The sequence below is a fragment of the Alosa pseudoharengus genome, unplaced genomic scaffold (assembly GCF_046254945.1).
Source record: "Alosa pseudoharengus isolate Yale_2024_CS ecotype anadromous, Long Island Sound unplaced genomic scaffold, YU_APseudo_1.1 YU_APseudo_1.1_scf_20, whole genome shotgun sequence".
NCBI lineage: Eukaryota > Metazoa > Chordata > Actinopteri > Clupeiformes > Clupeidae > Alosa > Alosa pseudoharengus.
The window spans coordinates 14,096,256-14,119,780 of NW_027468664.1; the positions used below are offsets into that span (position 1 = coordinate 14,096,256).

Sequence of the window (23,525 nt, forward strand, 5' to 3'; positions counted from 1 at the left end):
AGTTTTCCCACCGTTTCTGGGCTGACCCAAGTCTTGTTGGTTGATGTGCCAGAGATGTTACCCAATCAGCAGCAGCTATGTAAACCCCACCATATTAAAGGCCCCCCTATGCAACATGTCCAACTTTAAAAGACAGTTTAGAAGTCATTGTGATGGTTAAATGGCCTGTTCTGGCGAGAATGGAGGCTTTCCCTGCGTCTTCTACTGTCTCCTATAGCGGAAAACCAGCCTGGCAAGATCTGCACTAGCGTCCCGGCAGTGTCTGAGTCAGGAAGTCCCATGAGAAGCGAGAAACACAAAATGCTTAAAATTCTCTGGACACATGGCCCTGTCAAGCACTGATTAGCCATGCTGGCTAGCTATTAGATTAGATGGCTTCAATGTTTTGATGTTCATCATGGCAGAGCCAGTGAAAAGACCAAAAAGATGGATGTGAAATATGCACCCAAAGGTGTTGGAGGTCCGTATAGGAGGAGCTCCGAAGAGAAAAATGCGAAATTCTTGAAGAGGGATTCTTTTTTCAAAGTTCATAGGTGTCCCTGTGCACCAACCTTCAGTTGAACAGGTGCAGGTGAGGCAAGTAAGTATAATCCAAGAGTGAAAAATAAAAAAATCACCGCACACTGATCACTGATTGATTTTTCACTCTAGGATTTATTTTTTCTTCAGGCAGCCTTAAAAAAAGCAAAAAAACAAAACAAACAAAGACCCTCAATGGCTCACAATCTGCCCATGCCTACAGTAAACAATGTAGACTCTCCCTACATTCAATTTTTGTATAATAATGTATGTTTCAGTTCACATTCACATTGGCAACAAATAATGTTCCTTTTTCAGTATTTGAGTGTCTCATTAATGCAACATACATTACTGTACATCCATCTAGCCCTCTATGGCTCTCTAATAAAGATCATGCAACATTCATTGTTAGGATAGTGAGGGATTTATCTTAAGCATACAAGTGAATATGTGGCATGCATTGCTCTGCAGAGAATAGTGCTGACATATAATTAACATCATGTGATGCAGCCTCCAATAGCAGGACACTGAAGGATGCATATGGGGTATTGAGCTAAATATTTGTGTTGTCTACTGTCTCTCTGCTGGAAACTACAGCATGATGGTCATGATTTTTTTTATTGTGAAATTAAATTACCATATGTATGTATGTATGCATTGGTTTTGTTTAGAAACAATATAACTGTGTGTGATGATCCTTGGGACCTTTCGATTTGCTGCTGGTAATTTTCCATGGTTGAGATGTTCATCTGTTGCAATGTGTGAGTGTGACCTAAAAGGTAATAATAAAGCTTATTGTGGTAGTAATTTGCCAATTAGGCCAGTTAATAAGTAAAAAATGGTTTACTGTTGCCAAAACACACCAACAGCAAGCGAGTGTAGGCCTACCGCGGGAACAAGAGTTTGCTTCTGCTCACTGGCTCTTTGTGTATGCTGACTCATCATCTTAGCAGGTGCTAGGCTGAGTGTTTTTCCCCAAAAGGGCTTCGAGAGACTTCACCGGGATACAGAGAGCTCAAAGAGAATAACTTAAGTAGAATAACTTCAGTGTGTTATTCTCTATTTGTTAAAATTGTTATTTAAAAATTGTATTTATCAGTAACTTCAGTGTTTTACTTAATTACCATTGAGGTTATATAAATACATGTACAATACATTTACTGTTTCAATCTTTCTTCCCTCATCATGTCTTCAATTCATGTTATCAATTATACCACAGCTTCAAACCCATTGCTTTGGTCTGACTTGATTTTCTAATCTCAAGAGCTGTGAATTATCAATTCATGATTAGAAATTGAAACATATTGACAAAATAGACAGTTTTTTTGTAGGCTACTTTATTTTTTTCATTCATGGCATTTCACAGCTCCTGTAACAATGCAACAGAACAGTATCCTTTATTGCATCAGATTAAAAATCATAATGTGAAATGGTAAAATTCTTCTTTACTTGTTGGGTTCTATCACCAAGGTTACATATTACATTCTAATTGTAACATAAACATAGAAATGAATGTAATGTTGGAGTCAGAAGTGGCATTAATTAATGACTTCCATGGATGGTGCGCCTGAGGATGTCTTCCCCAACAGGTACAGTTGCATCACCTATGTTCCTTTTTAAACCTGTGTGACTACTGTAGGCCATACAATGAAAATACCATGGCCTCAGAATAACAAAAGGGTTATTTTACCCATGTAGTGTTTTAACATTTGATGAACATTAATGTCTAGGCCTATTTCAAACCAGCTGACTGACTGTCAGGCAGTAAAACCAAAAGTAAAGTATGTTTTGTGTGTGTGTGATCAAATTTTGCATTGCTTTTTAAAAAAGGGGGGGTTCTTATATTGGAAGTGAAACGTGTCAAAGAGGAAGTGGTGACACCAGATGACATCATGGTGTGTGTGCAGTCTCTTTACATGATCAAAACCAAAAATACAGGATTACACATGTTTTTAATATTAAATCATATCCTGCCTTCCACCAATGATTAGTCAAAATACAGTTTAAGTTATATGTTTTTTAACCCATGCAAACGCTGACTAAAAAGAGGAATGAGGAAATATCCAACACCAAGGACACCAATTTTCTTTGTGAATGAATAATGTATTGTAAATATATAAATGTTCTTCCTTAAAATAGAGGGGTCATAAGTATTCACACCCCTATGTTAAATTCCCATAGAGGCAGGCAGATTTTTATTTTTAAGGGCAGTTATTTCATGCATCCAGGATACTATGCATCCTGATAAAGTTCCCTTGGCCTTTGGAATTAAAATAGCCCCACATCACATACCCTTCACCATACCTAGAGATTGGCATGGTTTTATTTCAGTTAGCCTAATAGCTGGTTTGATTTGCATTGAAAGACGATCTTATGGAAAGAACATTGCACCTATCAAATGTGGTGTCCCTCAGGGTTCCATTTTAGGCCCTCTGCTATTCTCCCTATATATGCTGCCTCTTGGCTCCATTTTTAACAAACATAACATTCAATATCACTGCTATGCTGATGACTCTCAATTTTATCTGCCATTAACAGCCGATAGTTCCTGCACCTTGGAAAGCCTGTTTAACTGCTTTAATGACATAAAGAGTTGGATGGCTGCAAACTTCTTACAATTAAATGAAAAGAAAACAGAGATAATTATTTTTGGTCCACTCAGCTCTGTTCCTAAGATAAGAAATGCACTTGGGCCACTGGCTGTAAATTGCCACAGTGAGGTCAGAAATCTAGGTGTTCTCTTAGATTCCTCTTTGAATTTCAATAAGCAAGTCAGTAGTGTGGTTAAGGGAAGCTTTTTTCAACTAAGACAAATAGCTAAATTAAAGCCCTGCCTCTCATATACTGACTTAGAAACTGTAATCCATGCTTTTGTTACATCTAGGCTGGACTATTGTAACTCTCTGTATTTAGGTCTGAACCAGTCTACCCTTGCTAGACTTCAATTAGTCCAAAATGCAGCAGCTAGGCTTCTTACTGGAACAAAGAAACATATGCACATAAGTCCTGTGCTGGCCCAACTCCATTGGTTACCTGTCAATTACAGAATTCATTTTAAAGTTTTACTTTTTGTATTCAAAGCCCTAAATGGAATGGCACCACAGTATATCTGTGACCTTTTAAGTCCCTACTGTCCTTCTAGGCCACTGAGGTCTTCCTCACAACTTCTTCTATCAGTCCCAAAGGCAACCCTTAAAACTAAAGGTGATAGAGCTTTTTCTGTTGCTGCCCCTAGACTCTGGAACAATCTCCCTATAGAAATTAAGTCCTCTCCCACCATCAGTAGTTTTAAATCAAACTTAAAGACCCATCTATTTTCTTTGGCCTATAATGTCCATTAATTTCTCCCCTTGTTTGGTTGTTTATTCCTATTTTATTTCTATTTCTTTTCTGCATTATATTAACTGGCATCTACCTTTACTGTACATCTTTCTCTAGGCCTATAGTAGTAGTAGTTTCAGTAACCATATGTTTATTTTTATCTACAATCATAACCTATTTATTATTATTATTATTATTATTATTTTGTATTTTCATTTATTTACTTATTTATTTATTTTTTGTCATTTATGTTTTTATTTTATATTTTTGTTTTTATTACTGTTTATTTTATTTTTGAGCACCTTGGGTCAATAACATTGCGTTTAAGTGTGCTATATAAATAAATATGACTTGACTTGACTTGAAAGTACCCCATGCCAATCGTGAGATATGGTGAAGGGTATGTGATGATGTGGGGCTATTTTCATCATCATGTAAAGAGCCTGCACACACACCATGACTTGCCACCTCGTGTCACCACTTCCTCTTTGACACGTTTCACTTTATGCATGTGTGCCCGATGGTTGACTGCACTTCTCCACCATTAATCATAACAGTTTGTCATTTGGATGGGCCCTTGAGTGCGCCCTTGTTATGGGCCGCTTCCTTAAGAGCTATCTGTTGTTCATGTAAGTCTATATGTCACTATACCTGTAAATACTATATACGTGCAAAAGATGCTTGGTGTGCGTGCGGATACTGTTTGGAGTGCGTGCGAGCAGAAGTGTCTTAGTGGGCAAATCCCCACGTGTAGGTGAGTGCATGAACTTTTTAGGGGAACAGGACATTCTGTTCTTTACTGCAGAGACACAAATAAACATACGTTAGTTTTGGTGTAACTGCCTGACAGTCAGTCAGCTGGTTTACATGAAATAGGCCTAGACATTAATAAAATGTTAAAACACTACATTTTTTAAAATTTATTTATGATACATTATTCATTCACAAAGAAAATTGGTGTCCTTAAAGGTTGGATATTTCCTCATTTGTTTTACTTATGGCATTAAGATCAATTTCAAAAAGATTATTTTATATTCCTTTTTAGTCAACTTTAGCATGGCTTCAAAAACATAACTAACTGTACAATAGGAGGGAGGAAACCTCAACTCTGATTGACTGAGTGACATTTTGAGAAGGAGGCGCTTCTAGAGTGGCCAAGTGTATGAAAGGCAGAGCACAGCTACCTCCAGATCATATCTCATCAGGTTTCCAGTTGGACAACTACTTTCCCTCTACTGCCTGATAGTTCGGTCTACAGCAGGGGTCTCCAACCTTTTGGGGAATAAGGGCTACCTGAAATCATATGGAGGGCTATTCATTTGAAACAAACAGACCCTCACCCCTCTTTGCAAGGGTAATCCTCCTGAATAATATGTGATTTTTACATTTAAATTATTGACATGTATAATGTTCAATATTAAGCAACTGTATTTTCATTATAAGTACCCTAAATAGTGAACACACACACAGGCTTACATAAATGCTTAGACATCTGATTCTTCAATACTTCAATAAATATGCAACACTACCAACCAGGGGCGGACTGGGACCAAAAATCGGCCCTGGCCTATTTGGCCCAAGCGGCCTTCAAAAAGGTCGGGCACACCTAATTAAATACAAAATCTTTGCATTACCCTTAAATATGCATATATTTTTAACTGTCATGGAGCACTGAAAGTGATAGGCCTCATTGGCTATCACTCTGTCTGATCAGAGGTAGCCATGGAGTAAATTATCTGATCTCCATATTCAGGTAGCCTAGGCCAGCGGTCCCCAACCACCGGGCCAACCGGGCCGTAGCCTATGACATGAGTTAAAAATAAAATGCATGCAAACTACTTAAAAGTAATTAAATTTAATTTTCAATAATATCACGTTTTTACATGACATAGGCCTCTATGCAGTTGTTTGATTGCACGCATGTTTGCATTTTGCAAGGTCTATTTTCTTACGTCTGTCTGTCCCGCCTTCAACACTTTTACATATTGCCTTCAGCGCTGCGCAGCCTCAGGTCAGCTCACTTCACCTTCTTAGCAAACGGTAGTGTCACACGAAGTTAGCTAAACTACTAGAATGAGCAACAAAAAACAAGCATCTTTAGCAGGGGCCTGTACTACGAAGCGGGGTTTCTGGCTTATCTGGGTAACTTCGAGAGTAACTTGATCACGTGTGGCGTAACTTCCCGATTAACCCGTACTACGAAAGGTGGATAGGTTTTAACCGAGGTATGCTGCCATGGCAATTTACGCTGCATCTCAAACCTGCTCCGACCAAGTTATGTTCTTGGTTAACCCGAGGTTTCCGTTAACCACACCCTTTATAAGTACCACCCCTCCACTAACAATTTCTCCCAAGACATGTCGGCGTACCTGGACGACATTGGAGCGCAAATCGTGAGGGACTCTCTTCGCAGGGCGAGGGGTTTTAGAGACCGCCAGAAAATATATATAGCCAGGACGATATTCTCTATGAAGATATAGATTGTCAGCCGATGGAATTCGTTGTCTTTGTCAGATGATCGATCTAGGAAGACGTCTCATAGCAATGCCCGTACGTGAACATTCATGTATTCAATCGGTGATGCAAGAATACTGTATGTCCGAAAATAAATCGGACATAGGCCTACAGTATGATGAACATCTCAGCAAGAATAGCCTAAAATAAATCGGACATATAGCCACAGTAGGCCTAATAAATAAAAATCACAATTTTAACAAACTTGTTGAATTGAATGTCATAATACTGTACCCTGCACATAAAGGCTACACATTTCCACAGCACCAGAATCCGACCGAATGCGTCCCTCAACCCCCTCCATAATCGGCCTTCCACTATTATTTGCGATGGCCAACTCCTCTGCTACTGTAAAACACTCTGGTGCCTTTCCTCCTACAGTAGTGTTCGAAGACACCTTTTTCTTGTTAGCTGTAAGACAGAGGCCAAGTGAAGGCTATAAGCTAGGCCTACATGTTTTCATAATTAAGAAATATTAATGCAAGCTATAACTATATAAACCTACTATTCTGAATAATTTTTTTGTGTTTCATTTTCACCTGCTGCATGTGCGTTTGGCAATGGTGTTGCATCTGAAATGTTCAAAGGATTAGTCATACACTAAATCAGTCAATGGGGGCTACTTAAACATTCAATTATCCTTATTACTGTAATCTATATGCTCACTTCTGAATTGGGTTGCATCTGTAGGCCTTTCTATGAACTCAAAATAGGCTATTTAATTATTTCAACTCATTTCAGACATTGCGCAAGCTACTAATCCTCCGTAACACATATTTGAAGAACATGTATAAAACTTTACTTTTAGGCATTTAGGCTACCCGATCTGCAATACGTTGCCAACAGCCTTGCTTTGCTCACTGCCGACGTATTTGATTTTTGTCGTAGAGTGGGTTTTAATTCCTCATAACTTGTCATAATAATTGTGCTTTCCTCATCCGTAAAATAAGGTGATCGCGTCATTAAAAGTGGTGACTTGCACTGCAACCCACCCCTTTTATGTGAACGCGCACAAACTCCAATTAGGTTAACCCCGGCTCAACAAATCAACTTCATAATCAGCGTCGTAGTACCGATTAACACCACTTAAGATAACCAGGTTTTGTCAACCCTGGTTTAACAAAGTAACCCTGGGTTACATCTGGGTAGGTTAAGCTCCCTTCGTAGTACAGGCCCCAGGTCACTGGCCAGAGTGTTTGAGTTGCGAGAGCCGCTGCAGAGATTTCTTACAGAAAAAAAGTCACCGTTAGCTGCACATTTTACTGATGAGGACTGGGTGTCAAAACTCGCTTACCTGTGTCTTACCGGTCACTCCAGGGAAGAATGACGACTGTCTTTAAACTGGCAGATAAAGTCGCTGAATTTAAAGCCAAGCTTGATTTGTGGGGACGACGAGTGGACCGGGGTGTATTTGATATGTTCCAAACAGTAGTGGGGGTTTTGGGAGAGACTGAGGCAGGGCCCTTTCTGTCGCAGCTGGTGCGCGATCACCTTGTTGCGCTTTCAAATGAGTTTGAGCGTTACTTCCCATCCTCCAAAGATCCACGGCAAACCAATGAGTGGGTCCGCAACCCATTTGTCAATATTGAATAGTAACTTGTCAGCGCAAGAGGAAGAGCAGTTGATCGAAATTGCAAATGACGGTGGTCTTAAGAGTGTGTATAAGGAAACCTCTCTGGCGGGTTTTTGGATCAAAACCAAAGCAGAATATCCCAAGATAGCCGTAAAAGCGATGAAAACGTTGCTACCATTTCCCACCACGTATCTATGCGAGGCCGGGTTTTCGGCAATGACTGCAACTAAGACCAAATTGCGCAATCGACTGGACATTTCAAACATACTGAGGGTGTCACTGTCTTCCATCACCCCCAGATGGAACCTTCTTGTTGCAGGGAAACAGGCACAGGGCTCCCACTGATTATATTCGTAATGCACGTTTAGTTCCCATGTTTTGTTCCCATATTTTGTTAAGCATGTTCACACTTATAGATGTAGCTTCAAGTTGTTCAATATTCATAGTTCATATTGTTCAATTTTCACTTCTTCAAGTTCACGTTTTTCACATGTTTAAGAGATCGTTACTGTGGTGATTTTATTAAAGGAGAATTCCGGTGTGATTTTGACCTAAAGTGTTTTGAAACAGGATACCGAGTGTGAACGTATGTCTCATAGCCCATCTCGGCTTGTCCCCTGCACTCCGAAATCTGGCGCTAGTTAGCCGATGCTACCAACAAGGCGGTCAATGGTGGTGCCTCGGCATCGGCATAGCCATGCAAATAAATCACTGTTTTACACCATTTACGAGGCTCAATGTATCTCCACACTTCATCGGTAGACTTCCGAGGGCCCTGACATTTAAAACGAGACATTGAGAACTTTGAAAAAGCACTGGTAGTTTACTTACAAGACGATTTATACAGACAGTATCTTCTCGAAGTTTAGCGTTTGCAGCCATCTTGAATTTAGTCACATAAGTCAAGTGATGAGTAAGAATGAACAGGTATGATAAGGGATCAGATTCCAAAAATAATTCCGTGGAAATGCATGGATTCCAGATGCTGCTACTGGAAGAAACTGTAATCCATGCATTTCCACAGAATTATTTTTGGAATCTGATCCCTTATCATACCTGTGTGGATGAAGTGTGGAGATACATTGAGCCTCGTAAATGGTGTAAAACAGTGATTTATTTGCATGGCTATGCCGATGCCGAGGCACCACCATTGACCGCCTTGTTGGTAGCATCGGCTAACTAGCGCCAGATTTCGGAGTGCAGGGGACAAGCCGAGATGGGCTATGAGACATACGTTCACACTCGGTATCATGTTTCAAAACACTTTAGGTCAAAATCACACCGGAATTCTCCTTTAAGGCATCATGCTTGTATGTATTGGTTTATTAGAAATGATTCAATTTATCAAAAGAATGTTGTTTGTGCACCTGTTATGCAACATTTACTGGAAGTCATGGGACTGAACTGTCAGAGACTAAGAGTGAAACTCAGAAGGAATAGCAGTGAAAGTAAAACCAGACAGGGTTTAGGAGATATGGAGGGGTTTACAAGAAAAGGACACAGAACCAAAAGTGAAAGTACACATAGAACCAAACAAACACATACTCTGCCTGGCAACAGATTACACATAGGACCTGGTCACATGTATTCTGCCTAGCAACACACATTTTTTTAATGTTTAGATGAGAAGGGTTTTCCACCAATATCTCAAGTCCCAAAACGTTCTGATTGGCTAAAAGGGGCCTGGTGACGTTCCTGGTGATAGGAACGTCTCCCAGCCCTGTACGGTGTTCTCCTGCGGGTCTTTGACATCAGAGTGCTACTTGGAGGTTCGGGAAGTGGTCGATTTTCCATTTCCACGACATTACCTTCACTGTTCACTGGAGCTTGTTCTTTTCAAGTAATGCGCATGTGTATGGCAAGCGATTTTATCATTTACCCGCTAAGTTTGACTATCTGGAATTAACATTGTAGATATCAACAACGTCTTTCTGACTAGTCGCAATTACATTTTGGATAGTTGGAAGCAGGCCCGGAGTGGGTAATCGGGAGAATCGGGAGAATTCCCGGTGGGCCGCTTCACTTTTGGGCCGGTCGAGGGAAAAATATTGGCATTTTGTCACGTTAATCTATCTTCTCTTAAAGTTGGCTACACACATTCTTCGCATTCTATGCCTAAAACCGCAGCCTCTGCATGGGTTGTTCTCCCCTCCCAAGAAGAGTTAATTGGTTGGGTCCATATAGCCCGTCTTTCCTAAAAAGTTTTCTCAGCCGGGCCGGCCCTACCGTAGTGATAAGCGTCAGGGAGGATGGATAGTAGAAAGATGCCATAAGGGACTGAAAGGCCAGGTAAAAAAGACGAAAAGTATTGGAGGGAAATGCCAAATGTGCCATGCTTCCAATTTTTTTTTAAGAGAACAGACATAAGTGGCAACTGGTAGAGATAGCCATTATAACGGCGTAATTGGGCTAACATGGACGTTATAGCGTTGTCAACCTATTCGCAAGTAACATTAAATTAATAAAAATATTAGCATTTTGGTATCATCCAATATGGCTATTCATAGACTTTGCAAATATTATGCAAATATTGATAACAAAACTCAAGCTTGATCTGTGTATGCAGTAGCCTATAGGCCTAAAAACAAAAGTAGCCTGCGCGGCAGATCAGCAGTCCCCCGCTGAAAATGATGAGCCCGAAATTAACTATGACTATAGGCACAAGTAGAAAGGATAATAGAGTTAACCATATTAATTAAAGTTATTTTATGGAAGAAAGAACAGTAGGCTATGACAGCAGTAGGCTACATGATCAACCTATATGGCTTGTTTGCTCAGAAGTGGATGTAGTACAGGAGCAAATCACCAAACAACATGATAGCTGACCCATGCAGAAAAAAACATGTAAACAATACAGTAGTTCAATATGCCTCTTAGTGGAATTGTGGGATACATTTCAAATGCTTTATTTCTTCCTTCCTGTTTTTGTTAACTTATCAACCTATCCTTGTGGAATAGTGGAATATTAGCCTATAATAAAAACTACAGGATAGTAAGAGCTGAAATTTTGCTTTATTTATCCAATTTCCACCACCACTAAAAAAAGTGGGCCGGTCTTGGGCCTGAAACTCCCGGGCTGAAAAGTGGCCCCACTCCGGCCCTGGTTGGAAGTGTCATTCAAGATATCTGTAACGTAATTGTGACTAGTCGAAACGTCAGATAGAGATATCTGTAATTTAGTTTTGACTAGGCAAAACTATGGCAAGCGATTTTATCATTTACCCGCTAAGTTTGACTATCTGGAATTAACATTGTAGATATCAACAACGTCTTTCTGACTAGTCGCAATTACATTTTGGATAGTTGGAATTGTCATTCAAGATATCTGTAACGTAATTGGGTGATTCTCCAACTATGGTACTTTTTGGACCTGAACATTTTCAGAAAATGAAACATTTTTAATTAAAATATTACTGGCATAATTTGTTTCCCCAGTATGCCTAGATACCTGCCCTGAAGTTGGCTGTGCTGATTTTTATGGAATAATATGTATTTTTTGACATTTTTCCAGACAATGGCAAAAGCAATGGTCATTTCCACAACCGAACAAAAACAAGCCAACCTGTCTACCTATCACTACCATGGAGACAGATGTGGAAAAGACGGTCGTGGAAATGACATTTTCCCACTTTCCCTCTAATATCTCATGTTTGACTAGCCTGTTAGTGTTAGTTTTAGAGTTAGCATTAAATAATCTCAAATTACACCTAATGAAATGGTAAAAATCCAGAATTTTTCCCATCGGAATGAATTATGAGCGGTTCAGAAATGACGTACAATAAACATACTCGCGGTATTTCTCATATTTACCTTGATATATCTCCTATGTATTAACCTCTGCTGGGATCATTCTTTCATTCAGCCATGTGGATCCCTCTGGAGTGTCAGTTGCTATGGTTAATGAGTATACAAATCTAGAATACTGAGCCTGGGATTGCATTTTATGCAGAGGTGTGGAAATGACGGTGAACCCAAGGGACAAGTGTTTAACATGTTTAAAATATGCCAAATCGAAAAGAAATATAAAAACAAATAGTAGATTTGAATGAATTGGGTTATAATGCATACTTTCTGTTTGAATTTAAAATTATATCAGTATTAGATTTTAAGTGAGATAAGGTTGAAGACCCAAAGTCTGGCCTAGGGACAGAGGCAAAATAGTACAAAACGCATATAAAATGTCTTATATTTTATAAAAAACAACATAATTGAACAATGATTTTTTATATATAGGTTCCCCTAAATATGTAGTAAGTGTGAAAAAAATAAAAAAGTAGAAATGTTTTTTATTTTTTTAAATATATGTCAAGGACAGAAAAAGTACCATAGTTGGAGAATCACCCAATTGTGACTAGTCGAAACGTCAGATAAGAGATATCTGTAATTTAGTTTTGACTAGGCAAAACTGAATTACAGATAGGCCTATCTGTCCTCACGTCATTGAAAACAACATTCAACTCGTCACACATCTTAAATGGCAATTGCAGATATCTTTAATTCAGTTTTGACTAGGCAGAATGAAAGGTGAAGATATCTCAAACGTCATTATGACTAGTGCAAATTATTATGCAAGACGTTGCTCTTTAGTTCCGTAGCAGAGCCCGTCTAGATTTCTAGGCTAGCCCATCTACTTAGACATTGTCAGCTAATTTCCCCTCCCCAACATAATCGAAGAAAAAGTGGGCTTATTTCCTTATTTCTATGAATGGAAGAAGAATAAGCAGGCTGTAATGTCGTAGCCTACATTAATTAGTAGGCCTAGGCTACTAAATTCACCAGCACCAGCTACAGGAAATTCCATTCATAATGGTGTTGGCTGTAATCGAAAAAATCAAAGCAACATTGAATCATCAATTCTTGCTGCCAGCTCCTGTCTTGCATAGGCTGCAGCATTAAAAAGACGATTAAAAACTCCTTCGCCCTCTGGCTGCTCTGACATGGTGCTAATTACAAAGTTAACAGTTAACAGGTGCTATGTGATTTGATGATTTGAACAACAACACGCTCTTCTCCCGCCTAAAGTGGGATGCGGGCCTAATTTGCATAGCAATACAGATATCTCTAACGTCATTTCGCCTAGTCAAAACTCTAATTCAAGATATCTATAGGCCTAATTACATTTTGACTAGGCAGAATGAAAGTTATAGATATCTCCAATTTCAGATATCTCTAATCAAAACTCATTCAAGATATCTATAACTTGATAATAGATATCTACAATCAAATTATGACTATCCCTAACTCCAGTTTGAGATATCTACAACGTCATTTTGACTAGTCAAAATTCCATTTACAGATATCTACAATGTCATTTCGCCTAGTCAAAACTTAATTCAAGATATCTGAAAAGGAACATGTAGATATCTTGAATTGAAGTGAATTAAAGATATCTTCAACTGGAGTTATGACTAGTCAGAATCAAATATCTCTAACTGGAATTACAGATATCTACAATTCAATTGCAGATATCCGTAATTCACATAGTGGATAGGCCTATCTGCAACTGAATTGTAGATATCCGTAATGATAAACCCCATAGAAATAAATGGCAAATGTGGCGTCATTTGTCCTAGGAAGAATGTCTTTGTGGATATCTGAAATGACAATTATGGATAGGAAGAATTCAATTGCGGATATCTAAAATGTTCCTTTTGACTAGGCAAAATTTAATTACAGATATCTGCAATACATATCCAGTCTAGCGGGAAAATGTTAAAATCGCTTGCCATACATGTGGACACATACATACATGGAACCCCCGACCCCCCCCCCGCCGGTCCGTGAAAAAAAAAAATAGGAAACACCGGTCCATGGTAGCCTACATAAAAGGTTGGGGACCCCTGGCCTAGGCTATACTTGAGTTTCTGCTTGAATTCAAAGTATCATTTCAAATTATTCAATAGGCTACATTTAAACTATACAAAGCTCAACTGACAGCAGCACCAAACAGTTAGCCTACTGAATTTGCCTATGTGTAAAGAGCTAAATTAGGCTACCTAGATTGTAGTAGACGTTAATTACTGTAGGACAACTGAAACAACACAAAATAAATAGGGCTGTTGCTGGAAATATTTTATAGGCTATAGGCTACTACATTGCTGGTACATTTTGGAACATTATAGCTACATTAACTATTTATCTTTAATGTCTTCCAGTAGCCTATCGTATAGGTTACTGTAAAGCCTATTAGTTGGCTTGTGCATGAATATGACGATGTTTTGTAGCCTACATTTCCGTCTACAGTCTTTTAGCCCATATTTACCATGATAATCAACCCTTCCAAAGCTCTAGTTTGAGAGACCAACCACCACTCATAACCTGGCCCTAGCCAGATGAATGTCGTTCCGCTTAGCTCCGCCTAGTTTCACTCACATCCATCTGGAACCTCTTCCATTGAGAGTGATTTCTCCAACCAACTTTATGGTTTAGCGAATCAGGACGCAGGGCGGGAGTTTCATAGATGTGACATAGCGTAGAAGCGACTGTGAGACTGTTATCAGCGTCACGGGTTGGCTTCGATGAGAGTGGTTGAAGTAGCACGTCAATAGATGACGGACAAGTGGCTTATTCAATCATATGCAAGCATTTTTTGATTAGGTCCAGCCTTCTGAAGCAACATTTCAATGGATCGGTTCCAGATGGATGAGTGGAGCTAGGCGGAGCGAAATTCATCTGGCTAGGGTCAGGTTACCACTCATGCCATCGATGTTGAATTTTGGGCGTCTGACGGAAACTGATCAATCTGACCAACAATTAACATCGATTTGACACTCTTTTGCTGTCCGGGGTTGCAAATCATTCATTTAGAACATTTAAGTTACGCTGTTTGTTATTATAATCACAGCACGGCTTTACGTTATCATAACCACATCATTACATTATCGCAATTAATAAGTCATCATAATCATCATCGTCAGCATGGCATATGTCACACATAGCCTGCTCCACTGGGTTCTTATCATGTAGCCGCGCAAGGTTCCACCACCTGCTCACTGTCCCTCTGTATGCTTGCTTACATCCTCCTTCAAACTCAACGAACTTCAACATGTTGCAGACATATGCTAGCCTACTTGCAATATTGTATTTTTTAAGCTTCTACAGTGGTGTTACTTTTGCACAATTGTTACTACCGGCATCCGCCGCAATTTCGTGTAGGCAACTTCGTTTAACTTCTGATGGCTCACAAAATCCTGGCTCTGGGCCAAAATGCGAGGGGTGGGCCTGATGTTAGCTGTTATTGGATCAGTTGACATATGGAAATGTAACCAGTGGGCCGCTGATTGTCCTTCCTTTGGGCCGATCGTTGGCCAAAATGATTAAATTATAGCCTATTCTATCGGCCCAAAAGATGCGTCGACCCACCGGGAAAATGCCCGGTATGCCAGGTCCGCCCCTGCTCCCAACATTTTTGTTTAGTTTGTTCATTTCAAAGTTTGCATGGGAAATCTAATGTATTTTTTAACAACAAAATGCAATCTTTTGTGCACTGAATAATTTAGTTTACAAGAATGAATTATTTTTTACAAGAATTTTGGGTAACACTTTATAATAACTACACACAATTCATCATTTATTAAGCCTTTGTTATTAGTTAATGGTTTGTTCATCATTAGTAATTTATTGTTCATACATAATTTATCATCAGTAAAGCATTTGTTCACACAGTTATGAATGGTTTGTTCATAGTAAATAAGCCTATATCTAAAATATGTTTATACATTATTGTTGATGCTTAATAAATGATGCAATAATATGTTTTTGATGAAATAATATTTCCATTATTTAACAGTTGTTACATACACATTCACTAATGATTAGTTAGGGTGAGGATACATATTTTATAAATCACTTCCTAATACTATAATTCATGATTAACTCAGGAGTTACAAGTGGTTAGTTAATTATATTTTGTGAGCTCATCTAAAGTGAGGATGTTTTATGCCTTGCAACACATTTACAAATGAGTTATGAAGTTTACATTTGCATTTATTCATTTCGCAGACACTTTCACCCAAAGTGACTTACACATGTCAAGGAAATTAAAGGGCAAGGCCAGATTGGTATATGCCGGGGTTTGAACCCCCAACTTTATGGGGTACTGCATGTTAACCCGGCTCCATATCCACTACACTACCTCTGTCCAGTGGTAATGCAACAGTCAATTCAAAATATAATGCGTGTTTACTATGAACAAACCATTTTTAACTGTGTGTAAACATGATTTACAGATGAGAATTAATGTAGGAATAATGCTTTACAAACAAAGAATACAGCATTTAATAATAGTTTTCAGAATGTTAATACTACATGCTTAACAGTGTGTAGTAGAAGAAAACAGAAACTCTTGCCTAGCTGTAGCCAAGGTAGTGTAGTGGATAAGGTGCTGGACTAGCATGCAGTACCCTGAGAAGTTGGGGGTTCGATTCCCGGCTTTCACTGTTGTGTCAATGGCCTTCAATTTAATTGACATTTGTACGTTGCTTTTCTGCTAAATGAATGAGTGTGAATGTAATCTTTACAACTCATTTGAAAATGGGTTGCAATGCATATAAAGTCCTCACTTTAGATAAGCTCACAAAATATCATTAACTAACCACTTGTAACTCCTCAGTTAATCATGAATTATAGTATTAGGAAGTGGTTTATAAAATATGAATCCTCACCCTAATTAATCATTAGTGCATGTGTATGTAACAACTGTTAAATAATGGAAATATTACTTCATCAACAAAATAGTATTGCATAATTTATTAAGTATTAACAATAATTTCTAAATATATTTTAGATATAGGCTTATTTACTATGAACAAACCATTTATAACTGTGTGTACAAATACTTTATTTATGAGAATTAACATAGGAGCAATGCTTTACAAATGATGAACAAAGCATTTTGTAATAGTTTGCAACTGGTTTATAATGGGAAAATGATTTTGTTTATAAGCGGTTGTTTCATTATTTCTTAAGTATAAATCATGTACTTAAACATATTTTTTGGATAGGCTTTTTTTACTATGAACAAACCATTTATAACTGTGTGAACAAATGCTTTACTGATGATAAATTATGTATGAACAAGAAATTACTAATGATGAACAAACTAATTAACTAATAAGTAACAAAGGCTTAACAAATGATGAATTGTGTGTAGTTATTATAAAGTGTTACCAAATTTTGAGTTTTGTTTTTCGCTGGGTAATGTGCAGCCCTATTTCACGGCATGCATGCCACAAGACTTTCAGTGCTATAACTACACCAGGCAGTAGAGGAGAATAGGCCCATGAGCTGAAGCAATCATTTTATAGTCCTTGAACAATCATGCGCGAACCCTATAGGACGAACCCTGAAAGGCTACATAACTTTTGCAAAGATATGCTCTTCCACTGGCTACACCAGACCAGCGAGATTTTTTTGTTGTTGTTTACGTTCTATGCGTGCAAACATGGTGTATGCGCTCCACTTCTGTTCTTGTTTGGAGAATCGACGGGAAAGGGATTCAGAGCCAGAGGCTAAAATTAAAGGGGAACTATGCAGTTTTTTTTTTTTTAAGCTACAGCCCAATTCTGAAGTTCAAAATAGTTTAGGCTACAGAACAAATTCTGAATTTATTTTCAAAGTGCACCAGATTGATAGCCTAGAAATCTAGACGCACCCTAGCGGCGGCAAATTAATTTGCTCAGCTTGTACGTCTAGTATCGAACCATAGGAATTTCTATTGGCTTAACACCGTGGATGACGGCCAATCACAGCGCTCTATTTCGTTAGAGAGTCTTAAGGCGGGCTTAACAGGATAACGACATCCTGCGACGGTGAACAACAAGGAAGGTGGCTATGGCAAACGAAGAGCGGTTGTTTGAATCGGCGTTGGCGTCAACTTTGGAGGAGTTGGACTTGTGCTTTTCTTTGAAAGTAGATCAACACAATGCACTTAAGTCATTCATTTCGAAGAAGGATGTATTTGCCGTTTTGCCGACCGGATACGGATATGGTCGTAGCGCTGGCCTATTGCATGCCTAGGCAGTTTGAAAGACAATTATCTGCCCGCCCCTTGGATTAAGCGAGGTGAATGATTCGATGCCAGACTATACATGTCAATGATATAGGATGGCCCGCCAGGCTACCAGATTGATGCATTTAAAAGTTAATACGCTACAACACAGTAAGATTATCAAAGCGAGCAAAAACTAAAAGTCTACAGTCTGCAGAATTGACGCTTGCGGCTATACCGCTGCAACAAAATTCCCTGATATTCCATGACTTTGGCCCCAGAATGATAGCATTCCCTGACTTCCCATGGAATAGACTTTCCAAAATGCCATGATATTCCAGAAATTCCATGACCCATGGGAACCCTGTGATTAATATGTTGTGATTTGAATAATATAAATCTTGTCATTTTAATATATCAGCTTTTTTTAATTCAGCACATACTGAAATCCAACTGACTCAAGATCAGCCAGAGGACTCAGCTGGGAAAATTAAGGGCTGTGCAGGTATGAGGTGGAAGAGTAAGACAACCAAGAGATTAGAGGCTGGCCCGAGTGGGAGAACAGAGGACGAACGGACCCTTGACTCCTCTTCCTCAGTGCAACTGGCTGACAGGGATTTCATCATCAGTGTGTTGCTGAGCCTGTCCCAAGAGTAAGTATGCCTGTTTCAAGGAATTGTTGAGGTATAGGATTGTGGTTAATTTTTGCTTTGCTGATAATTTTATATGTTGCACATATATATTTTTTTCCATTTATAATTTTCTGATATATTTTTATTTATTATACACAATGTAATGGATTACACTGAGAGAGAGAGAAAAACAGGTCAGAGAGGAGAGAAAAGAGAAAGAACCAGATTAAGGACAGAAATAATGAAAATTAGTGAAAAGAATGGAGCGAAAAAAAGAAAAACAGGAGTACAGTAATAGTAGTTTGGAAAACAAGAACAGTAAAACAGAATTTGGTGTGGTTATTTCCAGGGCCGGAGGGACTTTTTTTTTATTATCCTGGGTGAACACAAACGTACCTGCTAAGAAATTACAAAATGAGCTTTGATCAAATTCAAATTTGTTAACAGACTAACTTTCCATAAGAGTTTGGTACCACCAGTTAGTGAGTTAATTTGGAGAAATTCCGATGCTGACTCTGCACCTTAGAAAGAGCCTACACAGTGTACAAAAAGAAAAGTGCCGGCATTGTAAGTCAGTTCAGTCCTAGGACTTGCTCTGGTTGTTGGTATTGAACATTTTCAAATTCAACCACGAAAATCAATTGGAAGTCACTAGCTGATATTACTCCTCACACTGACCTCTCTTTGTACAGGCAATTCCAGTGTCTTTGGGATGACATGGCAAATAATGTGAGTACAAAAATCCTTGGACAGTTGCAGAAAAAGTATAGAGATGTATAGCTTATGTTGATGAAATGCAGCCCTTAGGAGTCCTCTAAAGCAGACACACTGAGTCCTCAGTGATGGTAGAAAATTGACAGCTCTTGCTGTTTGCTGGGTCAGTGTTCATAACCAATTACCAAAGATGCTGATGCAACCAGGGTCTTTTGCTTTAACACAACCTTTCTTTAAATACCTTCGTAAAATGACAGCATATAGATCATTTAAAAAGAAAACCTTTCAATAGAAGAGCTAGGACGACTTCAGCAATAACATTCACTGTATCGCGTTTGCGGTCAGGTCTTTCAGATACAGACTTACTGTACTAGTATTGAGAGACATGTTTCATGTCCTGAGACTGTGGCACATCCAAATATCTTCTATGGAATCACTTGTCTTCACCAACGCCTCTAAGGAAAACTTTTTACAACATTCCTATTGAGAGGAATGAGATCAATATTTTAAGATTCCCAATACAAGGACAAGTACCCAAACCACATTCATATGAAAAAGATGTCCTTTAGACCACACCTTTTTAACAGCAATCCGGGTTTTCAGTCAAAAACTATTATTTGCCATCACTCTGGCCTTGTGCTCACTTTTTTAATGGATTGAGGTCTGGACTCAGGCTCTGCCACTCTAAAATGTTAATATTGTTCTCAGTTAACCATTTCTTGCCTTGTGTGGCTGTATGTTTTGGATCATTGTGTGGTTTAATGGTCCAATGATACTCATTGGGGCAGGTCTCTCGGCAGACTTCCTGATCTTTTCCACCAAAAATCTCAATGTAGCCCCTTGTTTTAGTGTTACCGTTTACTTAGAGAAGTTCACCAGGTTCCATTGTCTGAAAAACACCCAAAACTAATACATTTCTATAGCTATTCTCCACATTGTGGATGGTGTTTTGGTGGTTGAAATTTTCACTCCATCTCAAAATGGATCACTTGGTCATCTTGGATGCTGATCATGGATCACTCTTCTCCAAACATGCATAACTCAGCTAAACCTTTATAAGGACACAACTGTCCTTATACACAACGCTGAATTTTTTTTGACCCAGGGACATGGCCTGAGATTGGCATAAAAAAAAGAAGCATTACATTCCACTGACACCATGTCCCATTTCAATTGTGGGGGTTAGAAAAGTATTCTTTTGGGATGTTTTTCAAGCAGGAGGACCTAGTGACCTTCTCAAAGTAAACAGTAACACTAAAGCAAGAGGCTACACTGAGATTCTGGAGGAAAAGATCAGGCAGTGTGCCAAGAGACCTGCCCCAATAGGCATCATTGGACCATTAAACCATACAATGATCCACAACATACAGCCAAACAAGGCAAGAAATGGTTAACAGAGAACAATGTCAACATTTTAGAGTGGCCCAGCCAGAGTCCAGCCCTCAGTCAAAAGTTGCCAAAGTGAAGGCAAATAATCGTTCCTGCCTCAAAACCCAGATTGCTGCTAAAAAGGTGCGGTCTACAATCATTGTGGAGACATGGAGAGGCTTGGTAGGTATTATAAAAAACATTTTGAGAGCTTTGATGGCAAATAAAGATGTTTCCATTGATTATTTAAAAAGGGTATGAATAATTTTGGACATGCCATTTTTCATAAAAAATTTAAAAAGGATAAAAATGATTATTTTTTTGATTCCATGTTACCACATTGTCTTACAACCTTTTGGCATGTGGTAGTGTCATTTTCAGTCAGAACAAACATATTGGTCAAGAGAAAATCAACATTGCATCAATATTTGCCAGGGGTACAAATAATTTTGTTCTTTATTTCCTCCTAATTGCAAAAACGTTTGTTTTCTTTTTCTGTCGGTCCTCGGTTCCTTGATCGATTGCACAGCAAATTATCAGACGAGTGACAGAAGCACAGGGCATATTTTGACTCCACAGCTCCGCAGACCAACAGTTTCCTCACCTATAGTTTGGAGAAATGTTGCTTTAGAGGAAGGGGGGCTTTGTTATTTGCCTCGAATAACAAGTTATTTGTGCTGCTCTATGGCAGGTGCCCGTGTCTAAGCTGGCATGGACTTTGTCATCGTGGGTGAAGCAATCTGCGAGGCAAGTGCTTCCTCAAGCGATGATGGAAGTCAAAACTATTTGGGCTACTCTTCCTGTCTCCATGGGTGCCTCACTTGAATCCTCTTGCCCCGACAGAGTAAGGATGAATCTTCAGGCCCAAGCACCAGGTGTCTCCACTTTTGCATCCAAATGCCTTCCTGAGCAGCCTGAGGTGTTGAACCAGGATGAGTGCTGCCATTCCAGTAGGTCTGCGCTCACTGATGGGGACAGAAACAGCATGGGTGACTCCTGCTGCTCAATGCCTATTGGTGCAACTCCACTGGACTCTCCGACCAGACTCTGTAGGTTAAATGTAGCTGGGGAATTTCTTTGGAAAGCTGATGTTTCAGAGCATTTGCTGAAAACCAGGGGAGAGTTGTCTAATGGTCTGTGCTCTGTCAGTGTTGGGCACAGCTCTGACATTACCCCTGGAGGTCATATAGGTCATAAGTTGCAAGAGGTTCGCCAGCTGGGGGTCCCTGCCAAAATGTCTTCATACACCTCCTCTGGTGGCCTTGTCTGTGGGAGTCTACAGTTTGACATTTCCTCCATTGGATCCAACATGTCTTCTGCTATGGATGCTCTGAAGAGCACCATGGAAAGGATGGTTCTCTGTGTGGATAATGCCAGAGCTTCTCAGGAGAGGCTTGAGACCCTCTTCGCAAGTGGACTACTCCAACCCTTCATCCAAGACCTGGTGGATCAGCTCCGGGAGGTCATCTCCTTTGGGAAAACCTTAGCTCCCTCCCATATTGAGAGATCGACATCTGACCCTGCCGTTTCACTGTCTAGATGGGCCAACAAGAGTCAAAGGGGACTCACAACGGATAGAAGCGTAGAGATCACTTGGGTCTACATACAGAAGGTTGTTCGAACTTTACTGCGGGAGTTACTGATCACCCTACACATGCCTCGGGCTGAGAATGAGAAAAGTACCTGCTCCTCCAGGACTTACCAAAGGCTCTCTGAGAAGGTGTGCGCTGAGGTGGTGGAAGTTTTCACTGAGGCACTGGTGCGGCAGGTAATGACATTCTTACCCAATAGACAGACAACTTGCTTATCCCCTTCACCATCAAAAGCGTCCTTGCAGTCCCACTCCAGCCTGGCCAGTGACATTACCCATATCTCACTTGTGCCACCACCACACACATCAGGCCTAAACTTCCAAGGAGACGACTACCGGTGCCTGGTCACAATCCTGGTGGTGAAACTGCTGCTGAACATCCACCAGACAGAAGAGTATGACCGTTTTGTAAGCATTCCAAAACTCTCTCAGATGCTAGCCAACAGGGTGCTGTTTGAGTTCTGTGCCATGTCTGGCCTCTCCAAAAGTGAACCTTATCCCCCCACACTGCCAATTCAGAAGGTCTATCGGGATGTCTACAGGAAGCTGCTGGCCGAGTTTGGCACCAAGGGAGAACTTCAGAGGGCTGTTTTTTCTCAGCGAGTCTCTTTCAGCAAGAGCCTGGTCAACCTGCTCTGTGAAGAGCTACTGATGCAGTGTCGAAAAGAGAAGGTGGCAAACCTCTCAAATCCAAACAAGAAAGTGATGAATGCAGCCAACCTTCCTAAAACTACATTACAGAAAGATCAAGACAGAAAGATCTCTACCAAAGTCTCTTCATTCTTCAAGGAGAGGCGGTCCTCAAAGAAGGTATCTAAACATTACAGTTTGACTTTGATTTAATTCAACCAAAGATGCCTCAGTGTTTGATTTTATCGTCTTGAAAGTTTTTCCGCAGGACCAACCAAGTGACACCACATGGTGGTGGGGCCCATCAGACATCGAGAGCATCTGTTGATTACTGCAATGGCGGTAAGCCTAAATAGAGGAACTATGATTATCATGTTTAAATCTAATGATGCATAAAATTCGCTGTAAGCATCTTTGCCCTCTACAGGGCTTGATAGCTTAAATCTTACTAACCCCCCCCTTCCAATATGTGTAGTTAAATGAGGCTTTTAGAGAGTTAAAACTAGAATATTTAGTCATCAATTCTTTTTTTTTTTTTTCAAATGAGAAATGCATTGTGTTTAGTTGTTATGTTTTGGTTTGTACTTAAGGCTCAAGCTCCCTCTCATTCATACAGACATCTCAGGTTCAGGAGACAGGTCCCTCACTCTAACCACTTCTGTGGACGAAACAACT

The 23,525-nt window shown here is 39.6% G+C and overlaps 1 protein-coding gene across 1 annotated transcript; it reads left to right on the forward strand.

Annotated features, from left to right (window-relative positions):
• Positions 1–4,503: 4,503 nt before the first annotated feature.
• On the forward strand, positions 4,504–23,293 carry LOC143136621 (uncharacterized). Its single transcript, XM_076297335.1, has 5 exons — positions 4,504–4,594; positions 18,352–18,568; positions 19,240–19,276; positions 21,321–23,030; positions 23,108–23,293. The coding sequence occupies exons 2-5, from the start codon at positions 18,423–18,425 to the stop codon at positions 23,204–23,206; spliced, it is 1,992 nt and encodes a 663-aa protein (XP_076153450.1). The 5' UTR covers positions 4,504–4,594; positions 18,352–18,422; the 3' UTR covers positions 23,207–23,293.
• The last annotated feature ends 232 nt before the right edge of the window (positions 23,294–23,525 follow it).